The 19,343-nt window shown below is 46.1% G+C and overlaps 1 protein-coding gene across 3 annotated transcripts in view; it reads left to right on the top strand.

The window, feature by feature from the left end:
• The window catches only part of MICAL2 (microtubule associated monooxygenase, calponin and LIM domain containing 2), a 121,229-nt gene that overhangs the window by 24,994 nt on the left and 76,892 nt on the right, over window positions 1-19,343 (top strand). For all 3 annotated transcript variants that reach the window (XM_064512983.1, XM_064512984.1, XM_064512985.1), the window contains exons 4-8: window positions 13,382-13,589; window positions 14,295-14,411; window positions 15,572-15,673; window positions 17,517-17,672; window positions 18,493-18,593. In XM_064512983.1, the coding sequence (XP_064369053.1) occupies window positions 13,382-13,589; window positions 14,295-14,411; window positions 15,572-15,673; window positions 17,517-17,672; window positions 18,493-18,593 (684 nt within the window). The remainder of the gene's footprint in view (window positions 1-13,381; window positions 13,590-14,294; window positions 14,412-15,571; window positions 15,674-17,516; window positions 17,673-18,492; window positions 18,594-19,343) is intronic.

The raw sequence follows: 19,343 nt of genomic DNA, 5'->3' as shown, positions 1-19,343 counted from the left end.
TGCGGCTTGAGCTGCTGGTTTTGAGGTCAGCCTGGGCCTGGGCACTATCCGCATAAAGCAAGTAAGTAGAGTTGAGGTAAGCAATTTTGATTGGTGTGTATATACATGCATATATATGTGAATATTTTATTATACACACGCACAAATATATGTATATATCATATCGATTCCTGTAAAGAGGAGTCAGTCCCTGTTGGGCTCTGTAGTTCTCCTCAGTCCTGGACTTGGTCTTTCCAAGCTTGTCTTATGATAGATATGATTCCTGCCCTCCCTCCCCCCCTCCCTTCCTCCCCCAAAATTCCTGTTGGGAAAGCTACTGCGAGAGAATGACTCAAACAGTGATTTATGACCACGTTTCCGAGGCCCGCGTCGCCTCGGGAGGCCGCTGCCGGCGGGGTGGTTGGGCAGGACGCGTCCCAGCTGTGGAGGGGCCTCGTGCCCAGAACCGGGAGGGAGGCTGGCGGCTCGGTCGCGGTGGTGGTGTGGGTCACCGGCTCGGCACGCTGACCACCCCGATGCGCTCGCTAACGATGAAACGGGGCCGGCTTCATCAGCCAAACCCCCTCCGGTCGCTGCGTGTCGCGTCCTTTCCAGAGACGGTCTGAGGAGCGCTTGGGGGGCTGGCGTAGACCCCCCCTGCCCGCGGAGGGGCGAAGGGGAGAGGCGCTCCCCGGGGCGGTCGGGAGGTGCTGGGTCTGCCTTCCCCTTCGGAGGCGGAGGTTGCCTTCCCATCTGTCCGCGTGTTTGCAAGCGCCCGACCCGCCGGCTTGGCCATCGCGGTCAGTGAGACGCGTTGGCTTCCCCTCGTGTCCTCTCCGCTCTCTCCTCCTCCCTCTGAGGTGCTCAGCGAATACTTGTCTCTCAGTTACGCAAAGCATCAGCGTGTCGGGACCTGCCGCTGCTGCGGCTGAACGTCCTCCTGGGGCGCTGGCTGCTCCCTCGGGGCACACGTGGGCTTTCAGCCAGCTTTCTCCCCGTGCTGTGCGCTGCTTGTTGCAGAACCAGGGAGCTCATGTGCTCGGGCTGCACGGATGGCTGCGTCCCTCACGACGAGTATTTTTTGAGGAGCATATCTGAGTTAGAAGGGAAAAAGGTAGCGCCAAGCGCGCTCTAGCCCAAAGCCATTCCTGTTACAAGGAAAGCTGGGAGCTGTTTGTGCTGTGTTTGTGCTGCCTTCTGCTGCCCATAGTGGTCTCTCCAAAGCAGTTTTTGGGATGGGTGGGGGGATTTTCAGACCTGGTAAGCAGGCGTTGTAATGAACACACCAAACTTACCTGGAGTGGATTAAATAGCGTTGCGAACTCCTTTAGTGCGACAGGGTGAGATGAGAGCAGCTCGCTGCTGTCACTGGTGTGAGTCACACCTCACCTGAGCGCTTGTTTGCAGATCACCGGTATGTGACCGGCTTCTGCTCCGTCGTTTTGCCGTTGTGCGAGTATCCGCTAATGCCACTTCTGTAACCTTACTGTGCGGTGGGTGGAATATGGAAATAGCAGGCTTGCAGGTACGGTTTTGCATGCTTCATGCAAAACAACAACAACAACATTCAAAAAACCCCTGCAATTTGAGGAAATCCACTATTGGCTCAGAGGGTGCAGGTAACTTTTTTTCTTTAAACTGCTTTCTCCTTTTTTTAATACAAACTACATCTGGAGTGTTGCAGTTAACAGCTTAGTTCATGAGCAGGCAGAAATATGGTTTGCAGTAATCTGAAGGTGACAAAACTTGAGACTAGAAGCTGAGTACCACATTTGTAAGAAGTTTGGTGAATGAAAGGTGGTGATTTATCACAGAAAGACATCAAGGTGCCTTTTTTCAGACTAGTTATTTTAATTTTGTTTTATTAAGTCTTTGCCAGGTTATAAACAGTGCTTGGACAGAAGAATCCAGAGCCTATCGAGCAGTTGGGGTATGAAATGCCACGTACTCTACTGACTGCAAGCGGCACCTAGGTGTGTGCAGTATACTTGAAAGAGAAGCTATTTGCTTCATTATCTAAATTTCTTTGCTTTCCTCTTTTAGGGCAGGGCACTTGCGTTGGATCTATATTGTAAATTTAATTTTAAAAATTTTAATAACTTCTACAGGGTTACTTAGAATTAGTAGAAGGTATGGGACTAATGGCTTTGAATTGTAAGGAAGATTTACTTGGTGAGAAGGGAAAAAGCAAAAAATGACCTATAAACATGTTGTAAAACAGCAGCTGAACATTGGATACGGATTTGTTTCTTTCTCCAGCATTTTTGAAGAGAGGGTGGAGGACAGCGGGGTGATGACAGGACACACGGCAGACAGGGCTCTTTGAAAACGAGACAAAGTATTTGACTCTGAGTGGTGTTTTAAGTTGTCAGATTGGGCCAAATTACGTCAGCACCGGCAAATGTTTGGCATGCGATTTGGTAATGAAATCACCCTATTTTTATTATCCTGCAGACGTTTCCACAAACACATGATTTTTTCAGCTTTATCAGTCAGGAGAAGCAATGAACCCCAGCCAAAGTAACATAATCAGACAGCCTAAATAAGCTTTTTTCAGGCATTTGGGAATTTCAGGATTTTGGCTCGCGAGATAACAGTAGCCTGACACCCGTCCTTTGGCCGAGCCGCGTTGTTTCTGCGCGGCCCTCGCCTGATGGCTTTGCAAGCCGCGGCAGAAGGGAACCGTCCCGCCCTGACCCGGTTTCCTCGAGGTTTTCCTAAGGATTCCCACCGGGCTGGAGGGTGACACCCAGCCGCTTTCCCACGGAGCGCTCATATTGTCACCGCGGGTGGCTTAATTAAACCGGAGGGAAGCAAAAGGTTACTGCAGGGCCGGTTCCCTTAGCTTGCACCACTCGGCGCTTGGGATGCGGGGCTGCGACAGCCGCGGGGTGTGCTCGTTCTTCCTGCTGACCGATCTTATTGCACGTTATTTTCTGTTTTGGGAAATAGGCATTTTTGTCAGAGAAGACTGGTCTGTGCAGATAACTTTTACTTTGATGTACTTCCGATGGAATATAAAATGCCCCTGTTTAAAGAGATGCTATATAATAAATGCATATAGAAAATATTTCCGTCGAAGCTGATTGTCGTAAGCAAACGACAGAATTTCTGTTTGTATTTTCCCTCTATGAAGCCTTGCAGTGATGGAGTTGTGGTGAGAACAGAAGTTTGCTAACCGGGATCTGTGATCAAGACAAAAAGTACATGCTCTCTTTTAATGTCTTTGAGCTGGGTTAATTATGCCTTACTTTCTGTGCTGCAGCGTTTAAAGGCCGTAGCCTGACACCATTAGAGTTTTCTAATTCTTCCCACCTTTGACTCGCGTCTGGAGCGTTTGGGTGGGTTTGAGCTGTGTTTCAGAACAAGCCTTGGAGCACCCCCCCATGTATTTCTGTGCTTAAGAAACCTCCACGACCTAGTGCTGTCCCTCTGGCAGGTGCCTGCGTTTGCTCAGAGTCTTCCTGCGGTGTGAGATCCCTTCGGGCGCCCGCATGGGTCTGGGCGATGGCGGAGGGAAGGACGGGAGGGATGAAGCGGGTGGTGGTGGCATCTGGGATTGACTGGGAGCCCGACAGCCGGGTGCTGCTCCCTCCTGCGCAGGGGAGTTGGCCTCGCGCCTCGGAGGGGAGCAGAAGTCGCGTTTCCGACTTGACGGTCACAGAGCCCTTGCTTTAATGAGCAAACTCGTGAAATACGGTCTAGGTTAAATTACGAAGGGGTGCTGACCTAGCAAGCTAGGGAACCGTGCTTACCTCCAAACGACGTGGGATTTTGGTTGCATCTGCACCCCCTCAGTGCAGCACCCGAAGTTTTAGTACGTATTGAACAGTACTGGCCTACAACAGCAATCCCCAAACTGGAGTGGACTGTGGTTGCTTTGAAAGGTAGGATTCGAATTTGAAAAGATCATGAGAAGTTGAGGAAAAGGTCTGAGATCAGGAGGATAAACCCTAAAATAACTACTAGAAAGTGATGACCCGTCTAAAGAGGGAATGAAAGTTGGTGCTTCCTTCCCTGTTTGATGGGTCATGGTTTCTAGTGGTGTTCTAGGCTTTCAGTGCCTCAGGCACTGGTGTGGGTTTCCTTCCCATCTAGTCAGTGCAGGAGAAACCGCAGCTGAAGCGCGTTGTCCGGATCGGGCCCGTGTTGTGGGCAAGACGCAGGTACGCTAGAGCGAGTCCAGGGCAGCAGGAGCGGGCAGAGGTTTGTGGGAGCGGGTTTGAAAGGACCCGTGCAGCAACAGATACTCGTCTCTGGTGCCTGGTGCCCGCCTGCCGCGCTGCCTCGTCCCCGCTGGGCCGGGGCCGGTGCCGGTGCCGGTGCCGTGCGGGTGGAAGGAGCGCCCCGGGGCGGGTCGCGGCGGGGGTCAGACAGCATCGCAAGGGGCGGCAGCGCCCTTCCTGCCCGCGCAGCTCACGGCGCGTCACGCGCATCCGCGGTGCCCGGTGGAGGGCAAAGGCATTTCTCTGACTTTGTTTTTTGTTTGGTGGTTTGTTTTCAGAGAGGCGGGAAGTCACGGCATAGCCGGGGCAGCTTTGCTGCCGGGGCGCTGTGCCTGGTTCCTGCGGCTGGTTCCCGCGGGACCGGCCCTGCGCCGGTGCCACCTCCCGCCCGGGCACGGCAGGCCGCGGCGGTGTGTGCCGCCGGCCCCTCTCCCCTCCGCGGGCGTATTTCCTTTCTGCCGTGTTATCGGATGCGGTTGTGAAACTCGCTCTTGCACCTCTCACGTGCTGCCGAATGCTGCGTCTTCCCGCGGCCGCTCCCTGCCGCCGCCTCAAGGCGTGCAGCTTCTTACGTTGGTTTTTTGCACCTTTTTTTTTTTTTTTTCCAAAACTCCTCCTTTCAGTAATAAGGATAGTCATGTACCTTCTCCGTTTTAAGCCAGAAAGGCTTTAGCAATAAGACCTAGGGTTTTATAATGTGACATGCTGCCTGCAGGCTGGTTTGTGGGGTCAGCCTGAGAGTGCTGTTAACTTCTCCTGCTGCGAGAAACCCCCCAAAATCATTACGGTGAGGACGCCTTTGCGAGGTCTGGTTGTTCAGGCTGCCCTAATTCATCTTGCTTGTTGGTGCTGTAGGATTCAACAGCCCTAAGTGATGTTGGTCGGTCAGTTCTGGGTATTTTCGATATGTAAATTAAAATGTAAGAAAGAGAATCATCGACTATAAATAGTAAACTAATATGTGCAAATGATTGGTATACCAGACTGAAAAATGTCAGGTTGTGGCTTTATTTGACTTTACTAATTAAGTGGCTGTTAACACTATGGCTTTGGAGATTGCAATTTTTTTTTTTTAAATATGGCAGGGTTGATTGGGAAGAAAATAAACCCTAGAAGCCCAGAATTACCTTTGTATAGCATTACATTTTGGGCACAACTGTAGTTGTCATACGCTACTGTATAGTCATTCTGCTTAGGAAAGTTAAAAATAATGGGATTAAATGACTTGGGCCTTAAAAAAAAAAAAAAAAAAAAAAAAAAATCTGGATGCTGATGCAGACACGATGGCTGGTCCTGTATGAGCTCACTTACCCGTACTGGCTTCTAAAAACCAAACTCAGATTGGCTGTTGGTTAATAATTTGCGTAATATAAAAATGTGTTTTAAAATATATTTTAAAATAACTGTGAAATGATGTCAGAATAACTTCACTCAAAGCTTACTTAGAAAGCCATTTTCTAAGCTGAAGATTAGCTGATTTATAAATTTTTGCAATTGTTTAGCTCAAAATTTGAGGTTCAGTGTAACATTTCTTCTCTGTGGACAGGCCAGGCTGTAACAACAATGCTATTTTTTTTGAAGCATGCTGCCAACTTCTGCCTGCAGTGAGGCCGTGGTTGGTGTCCAACTTGTCTGCATGCTTTGGATGCCATGAAGATTGAGACACCCCTTCCTCCGGGCCCGTAGACGAGTCCTCGGCCGGCTGGTCGGCGCGGCGCGGCGTGTCGGGACCCCGGCCCGGCAGCCCCCGTAGCAGGTTGCTGCTGTGCCGCGGCAGCCTCCCCGGCGTCCTCGCTGCCGAGCGCCCGGGGCCTTCCTCTCTGCTGGGTCGCTGCGGTGCTCGTGGTGAGGCGCTGCTGGCGCCGTCGTTTCCTCCTCGCCGTCCTCCGCTTCCGGATGAGTTGTAGCTGGGCTTTTCTTGCAAACCTCTTAACCATAGCGTTGAAGCACGCTCTTGTGTTACAGGCGTAAATCTACGATAGACAGCGAGGTGCTTAAATGTTGTGAATCGTATTTGCATCAAGGATAGTCAGGTACCACATCTCCTATGGGGTTTATCTTGTTTTTGTTTTGATTTTTTTAAGCAGCTAGCCAAAAAAAAAAGGGGGGAAAGCCACCCCCCGACACCCCCCACCTGTTTTGATTGCAATGAAAGACAGGTAAGGAAACACTAAATGCATGCTTTTAATTCCAAAGCATGTCAGAGAGTTTACTTCTAGATGCTTATTTGAGGAGAATTTTGGATTAAAACACTTGACTGAAATCTGATAAATGACCTGTTTTTAAAACGTGGCATAGTGTTCCTCGTCAGATGACATGCATGTTTCCTTCAGATCGTTTTAAGCGTGGTGAAGAGGAACTGAAAGTTTCCAGGGATACTTTTCTATACCGTGTCTGCCATTTCTTTTACTTGTCCTTGCAAATTGGTATAAAAGCCCTGGGATTGAGTCAGCATATTTAAATACGACCAAGGCCTCCTAAGAGGGCTCTTCGGAAAAGCTCATAGTAATTTTTGACAGCTTTGGTGCATTCGTGAAGAAACTCAGCCCTAGCAAACTGGATGTGCGCAGCCTTGTGTGTGCGTGTTGCGTAGCAGACCGTAGGTTTTAGATGTCTTTCATACCATTGCTTTCATCTCAAACTCTGAGAAGGGTTTTTAGTGCACAAATCTAATATTAGTAATTACAGCTGAGAGACAGACAGGCTGGATGGACAAATCTGTCTGAATTCTTCCAGGAAACATGGAAGCAAGTGGCTCTTTCCTGTGCAGAAACTTATCTTCTGGAGGAAGAAGAAGGAAAAAGCCCGGTAAAGAGCCAAACGAATGCAATAGATGAGCTAATGTTTCGCTTCTGGCGTTTTGTCCGAAGGAAAAGGAAGTTGGTGCAGACAGTTCCTGTGGTCCCGGGGGCCCGCGCCACCTCCGGCCCCGAGCGCGGCAGCTGCCGGCGCAGCCGTGGGGGCGGCTGGGCCGAGGTTGGGTAGCCCCCAGCCCCCAGCCCCCCTTGCAGTCTTTTAAGAAGAAAAGTAGCAGTGTTCCCGTTTTTGCGTTACTGGTACGGATGCTTTGGGCAGGAGGTGACGAAACCGTGGCTGCGCCGGGCTCTGGGCTGGGGCTGCGAGGGCTGCAGCGTGCGCGTGCCGGGCAGGGGCTGCTGCGGGGCTGGCGGCAGCTCCAGGTGCACGAGCCTCGCCGCCCTCCTCTGCTGTCGTGCTTCCCAAACGGTGTCATTTACGTCACTTCTCCAAAAATGTCCACTCAGCAAGATCCAGCCAGTCTTGGTAACCTTTTAAGGTGATGTTAAGTAGGTTTTGGAACTGTAGTGCTTTTAGATAAAGTGTTCGCGTAACTCTGTGGGGAATCTGAGTCTTTCATTAAAACACATTTAATTGAATATTATTTTTGTCAAATGAAACTCTTTTAACCTTGACAGTGTTACAAGGAGTTCATAAAACATAGTATAATAGAGGAAATATGTTTTTAAAATTTACTTCATTTTTGTAGGATCAGGTGGATCAGCTCCTTCTGCAGTTTTTTTTCAGCTTCCTTTGGTGGAAAAATGGTTTTTCTTATATTTGTGTTTGCATCTAGTATGGATTTTTAAATCTCAGAAATCTGGGGGATATATTTTGATATCTGGCCTGTTTCTAAAAGCAAAGAAATTAATTCTTATTTTAGCATGGCATTATCTCATTTGTGTGTCTATATATATATACACGTGTACCTGTGTGTGCATTTATGTGTATATATAAATATGTGTGTATATATATGTGTGTGTGTGTACATACGTATATATATAGTCCAGTGGACACCTTCTAAATCTGTCATGTTTATCTGCAGTTATTACCGCTCTCTTTGACAGGGTCATGTTCTGTTGCCTTTTATTCGAGCTGGCCGTCCGGGTACGCAGTGTTCAGCAAGCCGGGCTGCGACGCCACGCATCCGTCCCCTGCGGCACGGGGCGAGGTGCAGCTCTGCCGGTCCCGGTCCCGTAGAGATGCCTCCGCGGCTGGTGCCGGCCGCCGAGCTGGTTTGCCGCAAGGGAAATCGGCAGCGCTTGGTGCGGCGGTCCTCACCTAGAGGAGCAGGGAGCAGGGGGACAGTGCTGCTGGAGTTAGGGGAGCAGGCGAATATTGACATGCTTTCTTGTACCTGGGCAGCGGCAAGACTAGACTTGAGTTTTAGATTGACAAAACACATCACGTCTATTTGAGCTTATCTTTTTTTTCTTTGAAGCTTTATCTCTTGATATTAACGTTGTCTGAAGTGGCATATAGGAGTTTGGTTTTTAAGTGGCTTGAACTATAACATTTTTAAGTGTTAAAAACTGTGGTGGCTCTCAGTGGATTCAGGGCATGTTTGACTGCGCTTTGGTAACCAGTGACTGTCAGTAAATCTCTGCGATAAAATCTGAGATTACAAATGTCAGATAAGCTGTAAGTCGGTAAGTCATGAACGTCCTGCTGAGCAGCCCTGTTTCTGCCAGAAGCACTTTCGTTGCTAGCGCAGGGGATGGAGAGAGAAGCAGCTTCTGTGAGCTGTCTGCTTTGGATGCTTATGCAGCTGTTTCTCTTTGGAGCCTTTCCAGGGAAACAGTCACTGCTGATCCGCGAAATGTGGTGTTTCATCACATTTCATGGCTATCTCGCATTGCATCACATGTAGCTCTATCACGAATAAGCGCTTGCCCAGATCCATGGAGGACGTGATGCCGTGAAGCTGGTCGCGTTAATCTTCGGTGGGTCTCCGTCACCTTTGGCGTTGCACTTGGTGGCCTCTGCCATGGCCGTGGCAAGACCCAAGTCCTGCGTTTGCTTCAGGGAGAGTACCCGAGCCCTGGGCAAACAGAGGAGGCGGCTTTGCCACGGAGAGGCAGCACAGCCTGGTCCTGGGGCCGCCGCCGTGTCGGCAGAGCCCGTTGTGAGCAACCTGGGCAGCGCGGGCAGGCCGGGGGCACCGCTCTGCACCCGTTTCCAGTGGCAAAACCCATTTCCGTAGGCTTTGATTGCCACGTGATGGTTTGCATATGTGTTGCATGTAAGGTAGAGGAAGTCGAACAACTGCAGTGGACAGTCTTGTGCATTTCCACTGCAGAGGAGACATGGTGCCTCTGGCCGGAGCGTCCTCGGGAGCGAAAGATCTCTGAGTCTGTCCAGCTGCTGTTGTGCCGAAGTCTGAGGTTAATCTCCTCTTTTCACCTTCCAAACAACCGAAAGGTGGAAATGAGAAAATATTGGACTTCTGGAGTGACTAACTTTCTTCTTCATCTCCAGAATGTTTTTGGGGGCAAGTCATAATTGAACATTGTTTTATTTTCCAGGATTTGCTTAGTGATTGGGCACCTCGGGCAGGAGGAGAGCGAGGGATTTCCAGTCTGATAGCAATAATGTCGTGCATTGAGCTACAACAGGCTCTGTCTGTTCTTAACTGTGCAGAGGTGCAGTTTGGTCGAGTTCCCCCTCACCAGCTGGTGAACTCCTTGACTTGTGAGCGTGTAAATGCCGAGAGCACTGTGTTTCTCAAGGTAAATGAGTAGATTCTGCCATTTAGGTTATTAAATGAGTGAGACTTTTGTGACTGCATGGGTCATGCTGGTGTGACTCTTTTCTTTTTAATTTAGTGCTAATACTTGTGCTTGCTCTCTCCCTTCTCAGAAACTCGGTTGATTTTTGAAGCTCGCTCTCTCCTGGGCGAAAGCCGACGAAGGCGCTGTGCAGATGTGACTGGGACGCGGGTGCCCGCAGCTGTGGGCCGCGACCGTCCCCGGGGCTGGCAGGGTGGCGAGTGCCCCTGCCGCGGCAGGCGCAAAATCGTCCTGCTTTTGGAGAGTGACTGGTGCCGTCAGGTAGCTCAGCGCGACGTGGTGCTGCGCGGTGAGGAAACGTGCACTGGAGGTTTTTGAGATGCTGCCTCTCCTAAACGTGCTCGCAGAGGGAAGGCGGCATCTCCCATGCGGTCAGGCTGGCCGCCTTTGAAGTCTCGTCATGCTAATGGGATTTATCAAATACTCAGTGTGTTTATATTGTATGTGAAGCTTTCTGATATGTTTTAATTATAGCTGGGAAAAAAATCCTTGAAATTGCCACTCTATTTCAGTTTAAAGATAGATAATGCAATGAGCAGTGTGGCTGTTTATGGGATGTGACAAGATTTATACAGAAACAGATATTACCCTTTAGGGAAAAATACAGTACTGTGTAACAGGACTGTAGAAACAGTATTTACTCAGCAGCTTAAATAGTCAGGATTTATAAAATATGCATGTGCTCACTATCAGTGCTCTGTTTTGAAAAATAAATATTTACGTGGCTTAGTTAGAACTTACAATTTTAAATTGATACAGTCCAAAGCTTGTTGCTGGGCCACTACTACTGGCCTATAAATTTGCATTAGATCTGTTGAGTGCCATTTTTGTTACTGGTGTTCTACAATAATTTATTCTGTATTAATTCTATAATAATTTATGTCATAAGTGTAACGTTTTTCTTGTCGCACCTGTGGTATTAGTAGCTAGTGTCCTTCACATTCAGGACAGTATTTACCAGAAGGTGTAGGGAGTTTGGGTCCTATTGCTGACGAGCTGGTGAAGCGTTTTGGAGCGGGGGCGAGTCCCTGGGGCTGGAGTCGGTGCTGGCGCCTTGGTGGTGAGCTCAGGGCGGTGGCACGAGGCTGCGGTGAGGGTCGGGGCTGGGGCTGGAGAGCTCGGGGTGCGTGTCCTGCTCCGTGCCCCGGTGCATGTCTGTTGTCTTGTAGAGCGTAGTCCAGTATTTTTAGCATTGATGAGATCTTTGGATGAAAAGCACGATATATGTGCAAAGGATAAATGACTTTTATGATGGATAAAGGAGCAAACTAGGCATTTTTAAATCATGTGTGTTAATCTGCTGTGCAGCTGGGATGTTCTGTCCCTCCTCGTTCCTGCTGTGTGCTCCTGTCTTGCTCCAGTGGAGGCCCTGCTCGTGGGGCAGCTTATTGCGCGTAACGAGGCCTCTCGCTTGGCCGCAGGTATTTGCACACATTTGCAGGCAGGAGCTCAGCCCTCCCTGCGGTGAAGTTTTTACTGAGGAAAACGGCCTCTGCCCGTGCTGTTGCCTTGCGCTAGCGTGGGTCGCTCTCAGCAGTAAAGCTCCGTGCGTACCGTCTGGTGCCGTGGTGTTTCTCCGGGCGGGTGGCAGAAGCGTAGCTGTGCCCTGGTCCTTGGAGAGGTGCCCGTCACCGGCACGCGGCCTCCTCCCTCCCGCTCCCACGCGGACGGCCAAGGTGCAAAAGCTCCTCATCAGCCCGCTGCAGCAGCTGGTACTTCGATTAGCTCGCGGACGGCGCTGTGCAAAATCGAGTTAGCCTTTACCTTTTTAGGTGAAGATCTGGCACCGCTGAGGCAGTCGAGCTGTGAATGGCGACAGGGATGTCGGGAACCGCTGGGATTTGTCCAGAGCCGCTTGCTGGCCGTGGGGCGCCGGTGCTCCCAGGCTCGCTTGCGCTGGGTCCGCCGTCACGCAGGAGGCTGCTCTGCGTGAAACTGCGAGAAATTAATTGCAAATGCAGCCCCTGGGGAGCTGAAAGCCCGGGGTAGCAGGAGGTGGACTACGGAGTTATTCAAGGCTCTTTCTCTGTGTTATAACCTTGTTTGCAAGCAGAGAGCTGGGGAGGGAGGGCAGAGAGAGGACGGGTGCTGTCTCCTTCGTTACTTAATAAAGGTAGGAACCTGAACGCCGTTGGAGCTACTTCTGCAGCGCTTTTGTGCCAGGTTTGACCCCAGGAGCTTCAAAAAGGATGACGACGTGCCAAGAGCAAGCTCTGCATCAGCGGGAAGTGTCTTTAATAAATCAAAGAACAAATGGTTCCCAGGCATAGATAAATATGTTTATGGAAGGTAACCATGGATGATAGCAAATATACAGCCGTTTCTCACTGCGTCTCTAGGCAATTGGAAAAATATTTTGTCAATGGTGATAGGAGGGGGGAGAGGGCTGAATCCTCCTTAAAATTTTAACATACTGTATTGCAGAGCACCGGGGGGACTTGCAATGTTTTGTGTGTGGGTTTTATTACTTGGCAAGATCCCCAATGACTAAATCTCAAAATCCTGTTTGTTTTTTTTTTTTAATGTTGCATTTATTTATATATAATGCAGTTTGTTAGCCATAAAAAAGAAAACAACCTTATCAAGCCTTGTATGGCCTTTATTTGTAAAATGTTTCTAACCGCTTGCTAAACATTGCTGGAAAAGTGTGTAGCTGTGCAGGCAGCCCCTTGCTTGGCCGGACACGGAGTTCCCATGTTAATCATAACAAGTATGTGCAGAAAAGAGCTGACCCAGGCTCCACCGGTAATCCCGCTCCTCAGTCAGGACAGCATCTGCGCTCTGTTTTCTTCCTGTATATAATTACATCTGCTGCTGTTTTCCTAATATTTAGCATGCAGTGAGGGGCATTCTTCTGAAATTATGAATTAAATCCTCCCTTTAGGAGGAAGACAGCGGAGGACATGGCTAAAGTGACAAGCTAGCCTTAAATTACTTAATATCTTTAGTCAACAAAACACTTGAAGCACCAGCACATCTCAGGAACTTTTATCTCAGTGAAAATTTCACTGCTTTATTTGAATTCCTTACATTATTCAGTTAAAAACAATTTACACTTTTATGGTTGGGTTGGACAGAAGTCAGTGCCAGATAATTTTTCGTTAAGATCTTAAAGCTGAAAATAAATGAACAAACCAAACTAAAGCAGTGACCCTACTTTACGAAAGAGAAACGCATTGGGAACCAGGCTTGCCTCCCGCGAGCCTGGGTTGCAGTCAGTGCTTGCTTCGAAGCCAGAATCGCTGTCCGGCTACATGCGAGAGAAGCAAGTTGGAAACATCCTGGTAAAGATACTAAAAAAGTGTTTGGCTTTTTGCTGTTTTTCTTGTTATGTGTTTTTAGCAGATACTTTTATGTCTGCATGAAACACAGGTTATTTTCTGTTATAAAATGACTGAACACCGTGCAGCAAACAAATTTGAATGTTTATGGATTTGTTTATTGATTTGTAATAGTTTACCTGAATATACTCTCAGTAGCATAAGTCCAGCAGCATATCAAGTCATACTGATGGAATAAGTTGGAAATTATATGGAAATCAAGTCAAATCAATTCCAAACTCTATGTAAAAGTCTCTCTTTTCTCTGATAGTGTTTAATTATTGGTGGTGGCCCGTGCGGTTTGCGGACTGCCATAGAGCTTGCCCTGCTGGGAGCCAAAGTCGTGGTGGTGGAGAAGCGGGACACCTTCTCACGAAACAACGTGTTGCATCTCTGGCCCTTTACTATCCACGACCTCCGGGGACTGGGAGCAAAGAAGTTTTATGGGAAATTCTGTGCGGGATCGATTGATCACATCAGTAAGTATGTGGGGGGCACGGGCACTGCTCAGTCCAGAGGAACAGAGAGGCCAGAAGATTAATGGAGACTTCCTTGACTTGGCAGAAAGTTTATTTGCCTTGCTCAAAAAAAAAAAAAAAAAAAGAAAAAAAAAGTGGTCTCCTTCCTTTAAGCAAAATAGCAATTAGGCAAATGACAGAATCTTACGGAGCAGCAAGTGGTGCTTAGGAACACACTTTTTTAGCTTATTTGTTAATCTGGACTTGTTTAAAAAATAGGTTTTCACTGCAACTTGATGAAGAATCTTAGTATTCATTCTAGCACATTAAAAGTAGATGCAGCCCTTTAATCTAATGGGAAAATATGCAAAAGTATGATAATATGGAAGGAAATAGTTTTTTTACACTGAGAAGAATTTTCTATCCTAAAATAGCCAACATGTTGGGCATGCTGATTGTTTAAATATCGTTAGAAAGGAAAGCTCCAAGAAGATATTTTAAGGAAATCACTGGAATAAGTTTTATCACCTATGAGATTATGTGCAGCAAGAGGAAAATGAGACAGAAGAGAACAACATCCTGTCTTGGTTGCTAGATTTTCATTGATCGCACTGTAAGAAAAAATAACACTATCTGTTTTTATTAACAATGGGTATCAGTTGGTAACAGCTGTGCTTGCTTGTGTATTAAATATGTCTTTGTTTGTTGGTTTGTTACTGTTCACAGGTATTCGACAGCTTCAACTTATCCTCTTCAAAGTTGCACTAATGCTAGGAATTGAAATCCACGTGAACCTAGAATTCGTGAAAGTCGTGGAACCTCCTGAAGATCAAGAAAACCAAAGTACTGTTTATCGTAATGTGAAAAAGAGCTTAAGAAACAACAAAACATATCTGTCTTAGATGCCTCTCTGTACACAGTAACTTCTTTCTACATCAAGCCTTATATGAAATCATTCAAAGTAGTTGAATTATGTTTAAAAAAAAAAAGGGGGAGCCTTTGGCCCTTATTAAGTAAAGTTTGCTACATCATAGATGCGATAAGTATCATTGTGACAGTGTGCTGATTAAAAACAAAAACAGCCCAGAACCTGGCCTGGGAAGCAGAGGTTTTGCACGATGCGTTCTGGCATGTGTCTGAGGCATTGTAGGGAGTCTGGTGTGCCTTCTCGGTATCTTCTTGCAAAAACAATTTTTTACTGATAATATAAATATTGAGGATAGATTTTAAGTGTTGTATGCCTCATTTTGCTTTTCTACTTGATAAAACTCCCACTGCCACATGAAGTCTTATCAGCCACTTTATGCAAGATTCCTATATAAAATAGATAAAGATTTCATTTCTGTTTTTTCAGGATTAGTATTTGGGGAATAGTAGTAATAGAATATTTTGAATTTTTACTTTAATTAAAATAGTATGTTATTTCTTGTTAAGTGTTCATGTAGTAATGGTAGAATAAGTATATTACCATAAGTAGTTGAAGCACAAATATAGCTTATAAATATGGGCAATACAGACACTTCCAGATTTTCTGTTTTGTGTTAAGGCAAAAACTAAATTTAGCCTTATGGGTATACTTCTTTTTAATTTTTATTTAGAGGATGGACTTTACAAGTATTGACAATGGAATGCTATTTTTCCTCTTATAAAACCCAACCTTTCCTTGCTGTAAACGCACGCACTGTCTTTTTAGGGTCATTCTGGGGCTATTTCTGTAAGAATGAAGTGCTTAAGTATATTCTTGTGATATGGGTCTTAGCGGAAATGTAGTGCATTAGGCGATCCAGATGAAGGCTTCCCTTCTTTGTTGTCAGCTTATAAGCTTAACGCCCCGCTAATGCGGTCTGCGCGTAGCTTTGACTCCAGCCTCCATCAATCTGAGGCAGAATTCAGCTCGGTTTGAATGAAAAATCGACCGTTTACACTCATGCTCTTTCTTCAAAGCCTGAATGCACTGCTTCATTGTATTCCTGAAGAATAAATACTCTTCCTTGTGTTTTTAGAGATAGGTTGGAGGGCCGAATTTCTCCCAGTGGATCACCCTCTGTCAGAGTTTGAATTCGATGTTATTATCGGTGCAGATGGCCGCAGGAACACACTAGAAGGTAGGTGAATGTGTACTTTTAGCCTTAAAAATGGTCTTGAGGGCGTTTTGGAAGGCCTGAAAGCCAAAGGAGAACAAAAAAAGCAAAAGGCTACCTTCCACTCCACAGAAGTCTAGGTGAAAACTATTTTTTATGTGATGTCTTCTGCTTTTGTTGTGAAGTTGTAGCTCAAAATAAAGATTCTTAATGTAATTACTGATTCTCAGCACTGTATCTATCTGCACTGCCTCCAAAACGTGTCATGGTACCATTAGGCTTGTTTCAAGGTTAAGTGATAACACAAGGATTTAACTTGAAGGTGGTCGGCAAGAGGCATGTCAGGAACTGCCCGTTCCCTGCTGCTGTGCCACGAGTTTGGGCCGTATGTCTGAACTAATGAGCAAAAGGTGACTGCTGGGTACTTGCCGAGGCATCAGAGGTGTCGCTCTTGAACAGCGGTGATCAATTTCAGAAGCAGTTATTTTGGTAACAATTCTAAAAGATAATAAGGGGAAATAATCCTGCTTCGTTGATGGGAACCGTTGTGGAGAAGTCTGGCAGCCCGAGCCTTTCGGCGAGTGCAGCACTGGCTAAGCCGCTCCTGTGTCGCAGGAACAAACCTACCACTTAATTATGTATTCCACTTGTAGCTTTAATTATATCTGTGTTATTTTCAGTTCACTAAATACCCCATTTCCCTTTTTATTAGCCGTATTGTTTGTGTCTGCTTTTTCTGCTGTCTGCTGAATACAATATACTTAGTATTAATTCCTTATAATGCTCTCATTAGAAAATGCTCCTTGCTGTTGTCAGACTGCTGAAGTAGCCAGGCATCAATTAAAACAAAATTACTGATACCTTGGTTGCAGACTCTATTGAGATAGTTATCAATAATACCAGGGTCTAAGAGGATATTTGGTGGACTGAGGACTATTTGCATACAGAAGCTGGTATTTTCATGTTAAATTTATCCTGATGAAATAATGAGGCTGAAACTTGCCTCACGAGCTAGAACGTTTCAAGAAACAGAGAGAAAAATTCATAGTTGATTGATTTGTAGAAATCCGTGTATTCTCTGAAAACTCATCTGCAATTGGTTAAAAATACTCAGAGGACCCTCTGTCTTACTTCAATTTTACTTAAGTATAAGGGGAATACAAAGACAGGAAGAACTTAAATGTGTGATCGACAGACTGTGGTTCAGCACTCTGTTTTGGTGGGGGCAGGAGGGAAGGAAGCTAGGACGGCATGAGAGAGCAAGTAATTTAGCATGCTGACCTGTGCCAGTCTCACATTGGAAGTATAACAGTTAACCTGCAGAACACTTTTTCAGAGCCTCAAAATCTTAGAGAAACATTGTTAGTCAGTAGCGTGTGCATCTAGCACTGTTGTGCAAGTTTTTATTTTTCAGGTTTTTCACTGCTGCTTTTGATGTTGATCTCTTGCCTGTTTTTTCAGGAACCTTTTATCACCCATGTACCAAAAATGCCGTTTGCTAAGTAGTGTGTTAAAAATGAGTCCCTCCATTAGATTTCATCTGCACTATTTCCCATCTTTTTCCTTCAGTTGTCGTTTGTCCTTAACTTCTTCTCCCGTTCAGGTGGTTACCCTCCAGGTATCCTTTTTGTAAGTGAGACTTCATCTTGAGTACAGCACAGCTCCACTTTGCAGCTGGGAGGGAGACCACAAAGCCTCTTTGCATTCGGGGGACTTTTGGAGGAAAGAAGGAATCTGTGATCATGTGTTGGCGAAGGGCAGACCTGGACTAGGGAAAGAGACCACATTGCCTTGAGCAGACTCTTCCTCATAGCTGGGCATGAAAAGTTTCCCGTGTTTTTAATTCTTTCTTTTCTTTGCTTACCAGGTTTTAGGAGGAAGGAGTTTCGGGGAAAGCTGGCTATAGCTATCACTGCCAATTTTATAAACAGAAATACAACTGCAGAAGCTAAGGTAGAAGAAATCAGTGGTGTTGCTTTTATCTTCAATCAGAAGTTCTTCCAGGACCTAAAAGAGGAGACGGGTAGGTGGATCTTCGCTCTTTCCATGACCAAATCAAAGAGACCAACTCTTTATCTGCCAGGCCACTCCCCCCTTTCTATTAACCTCAACTTAAATAAATTGTATTAAAAAAAGCAAGTGATAAAATGCTGCTGATTTCAGAATCTTGCAGAGGGAGATGTCTGTGGTACAGTCGAAGGTTTCTTAGACTGGACATTACCACATCATAGCTTGTTGGATATATCAGACATTTTTACATTTGAAAAAAATTTAAACACTAAAACAACTTTAGAAGGACATTTTCAGTGCCCAGAGATTTCCCTTGTGACATGGTTTGTTTTGTTTGTATCTGTTCACAAGCTGGAAGGCTTAAACTGTACAAAAGAGGCTTTGTCCTTCTGGGAGGAGTTTATTCTTGCTTTTTGATGTGTGGGTCTGATAAACTGAAAAGAAATGGACAGGAATCTGCCATAGATATTAAAACATAAACTGTGAATTAAATCTGTATGAAAAGGGGTTTCAGAATAGTTGCATCCACTGTCAGTACAAGCAATTCCATTCTTCGTTTACAGTAGATATTTTATTACAGTCAATACCAGAATTCCTGGTTAGACCCAATGCTAGAGCTGTATCAACCGGAAAAAAACCTTTTCCACTAGCTCCCCTTTTCTACCTCTAGGAAGATTGTTAGGGCTGTAGTTAATTGACCCTGCCTTAGTAGGATGCTAAATAACTTTAAATTATGCAGAGACAACTTTTGTGGGGGATCTAATTGGATATTGTTAGTAAATGACACCAAAAATGCTCTGTACTTCATAACAAATGTATTATCTTCTTTTCAGGAATTGACCTGGAGAATATTGTTTACTACAAAGATAGCACTCATTATTTTGTGATGACAGCAAAAAAGCAGAGTCTTTTGGACAAAGGAGTGATTATTAATGTAGGTAAAAATGCTGGGCAAAGACTTATTTTATTTACTTGGCACACAGTAAGTGTAAACATCTGCATAAATGTAGTTCCATGTTACAGAAGGTACAGGGTCACTTCATTAAAGCTCAGATCACTTAGATCTTACTCTGACTCCCCTCCAACACCTCCAGTTAGCACAAAGTTCCTGAAGGGAACTGAGAATGATACTTCCTAAATTTGTCAGTTCTGAAATTGGCTAAAAGGGGATCTTGGCTCGCTTTGGAATTGCGTGGTGTTGTCATCACACCACAAAATAAAACCTCGTTTATTTAAAGGTTGACCTAGCACATCTAGGTCCTTATTTGCCTGATAAAACGGGAAGCGTTAAAATCTACCCTGGGCTAAAACTCTGAATTCTCTCAAGTGAGTGAAACATGATAGAAGAAGGCCGTAAACATGATGGCCTAAACTTTTAAAACTACTCAAGAATTTCTGAGGCCCTTTAAAAGACATTCATTTCTTTTTCATCTTTAAGATGTGAGTTTTGTTTTCTTTCATTTCTAGAAAGTGTTCTGGCACTGTTTAAATTTCTCTTCCTGGAGCTCCAGAAGAGGTCAGTCTTTTTCTCGAAAGTGCCAAAATAGCTGAGTACAACTTCCTGAAGGAAGTGCTTGTGGTGAGCCATCGGAAAGCTCCTCGGCTTAGCGCGCTGCCCCGATGCCGAGCCCTCTCGAAGGGCGCCCCGGGGCAGAGCCGGCGACGCGCGGCAGACCCTCGCTGA

The sequence above is a fragment of the Dromaius novaehollandiae genome, chromosome 5, assembly GCF_036370855.1.
Source record: "Dromaius novaehollandiae isolate bDroNov1 chromosome 5, bDroNov1.hap1, whole genome shotgun sequence".
NCBI lineage: Eukaryota > Metazoa > Chordata > Aves > Casuariiformes > Dromaiidae > Dromaius > Dromaius novaehollandiae.
The sequence above is the reverse complement of the archived record's forward strand: the minus strand, read 5'-3'. Positions and strand labels throughout refer to the sequence as shown.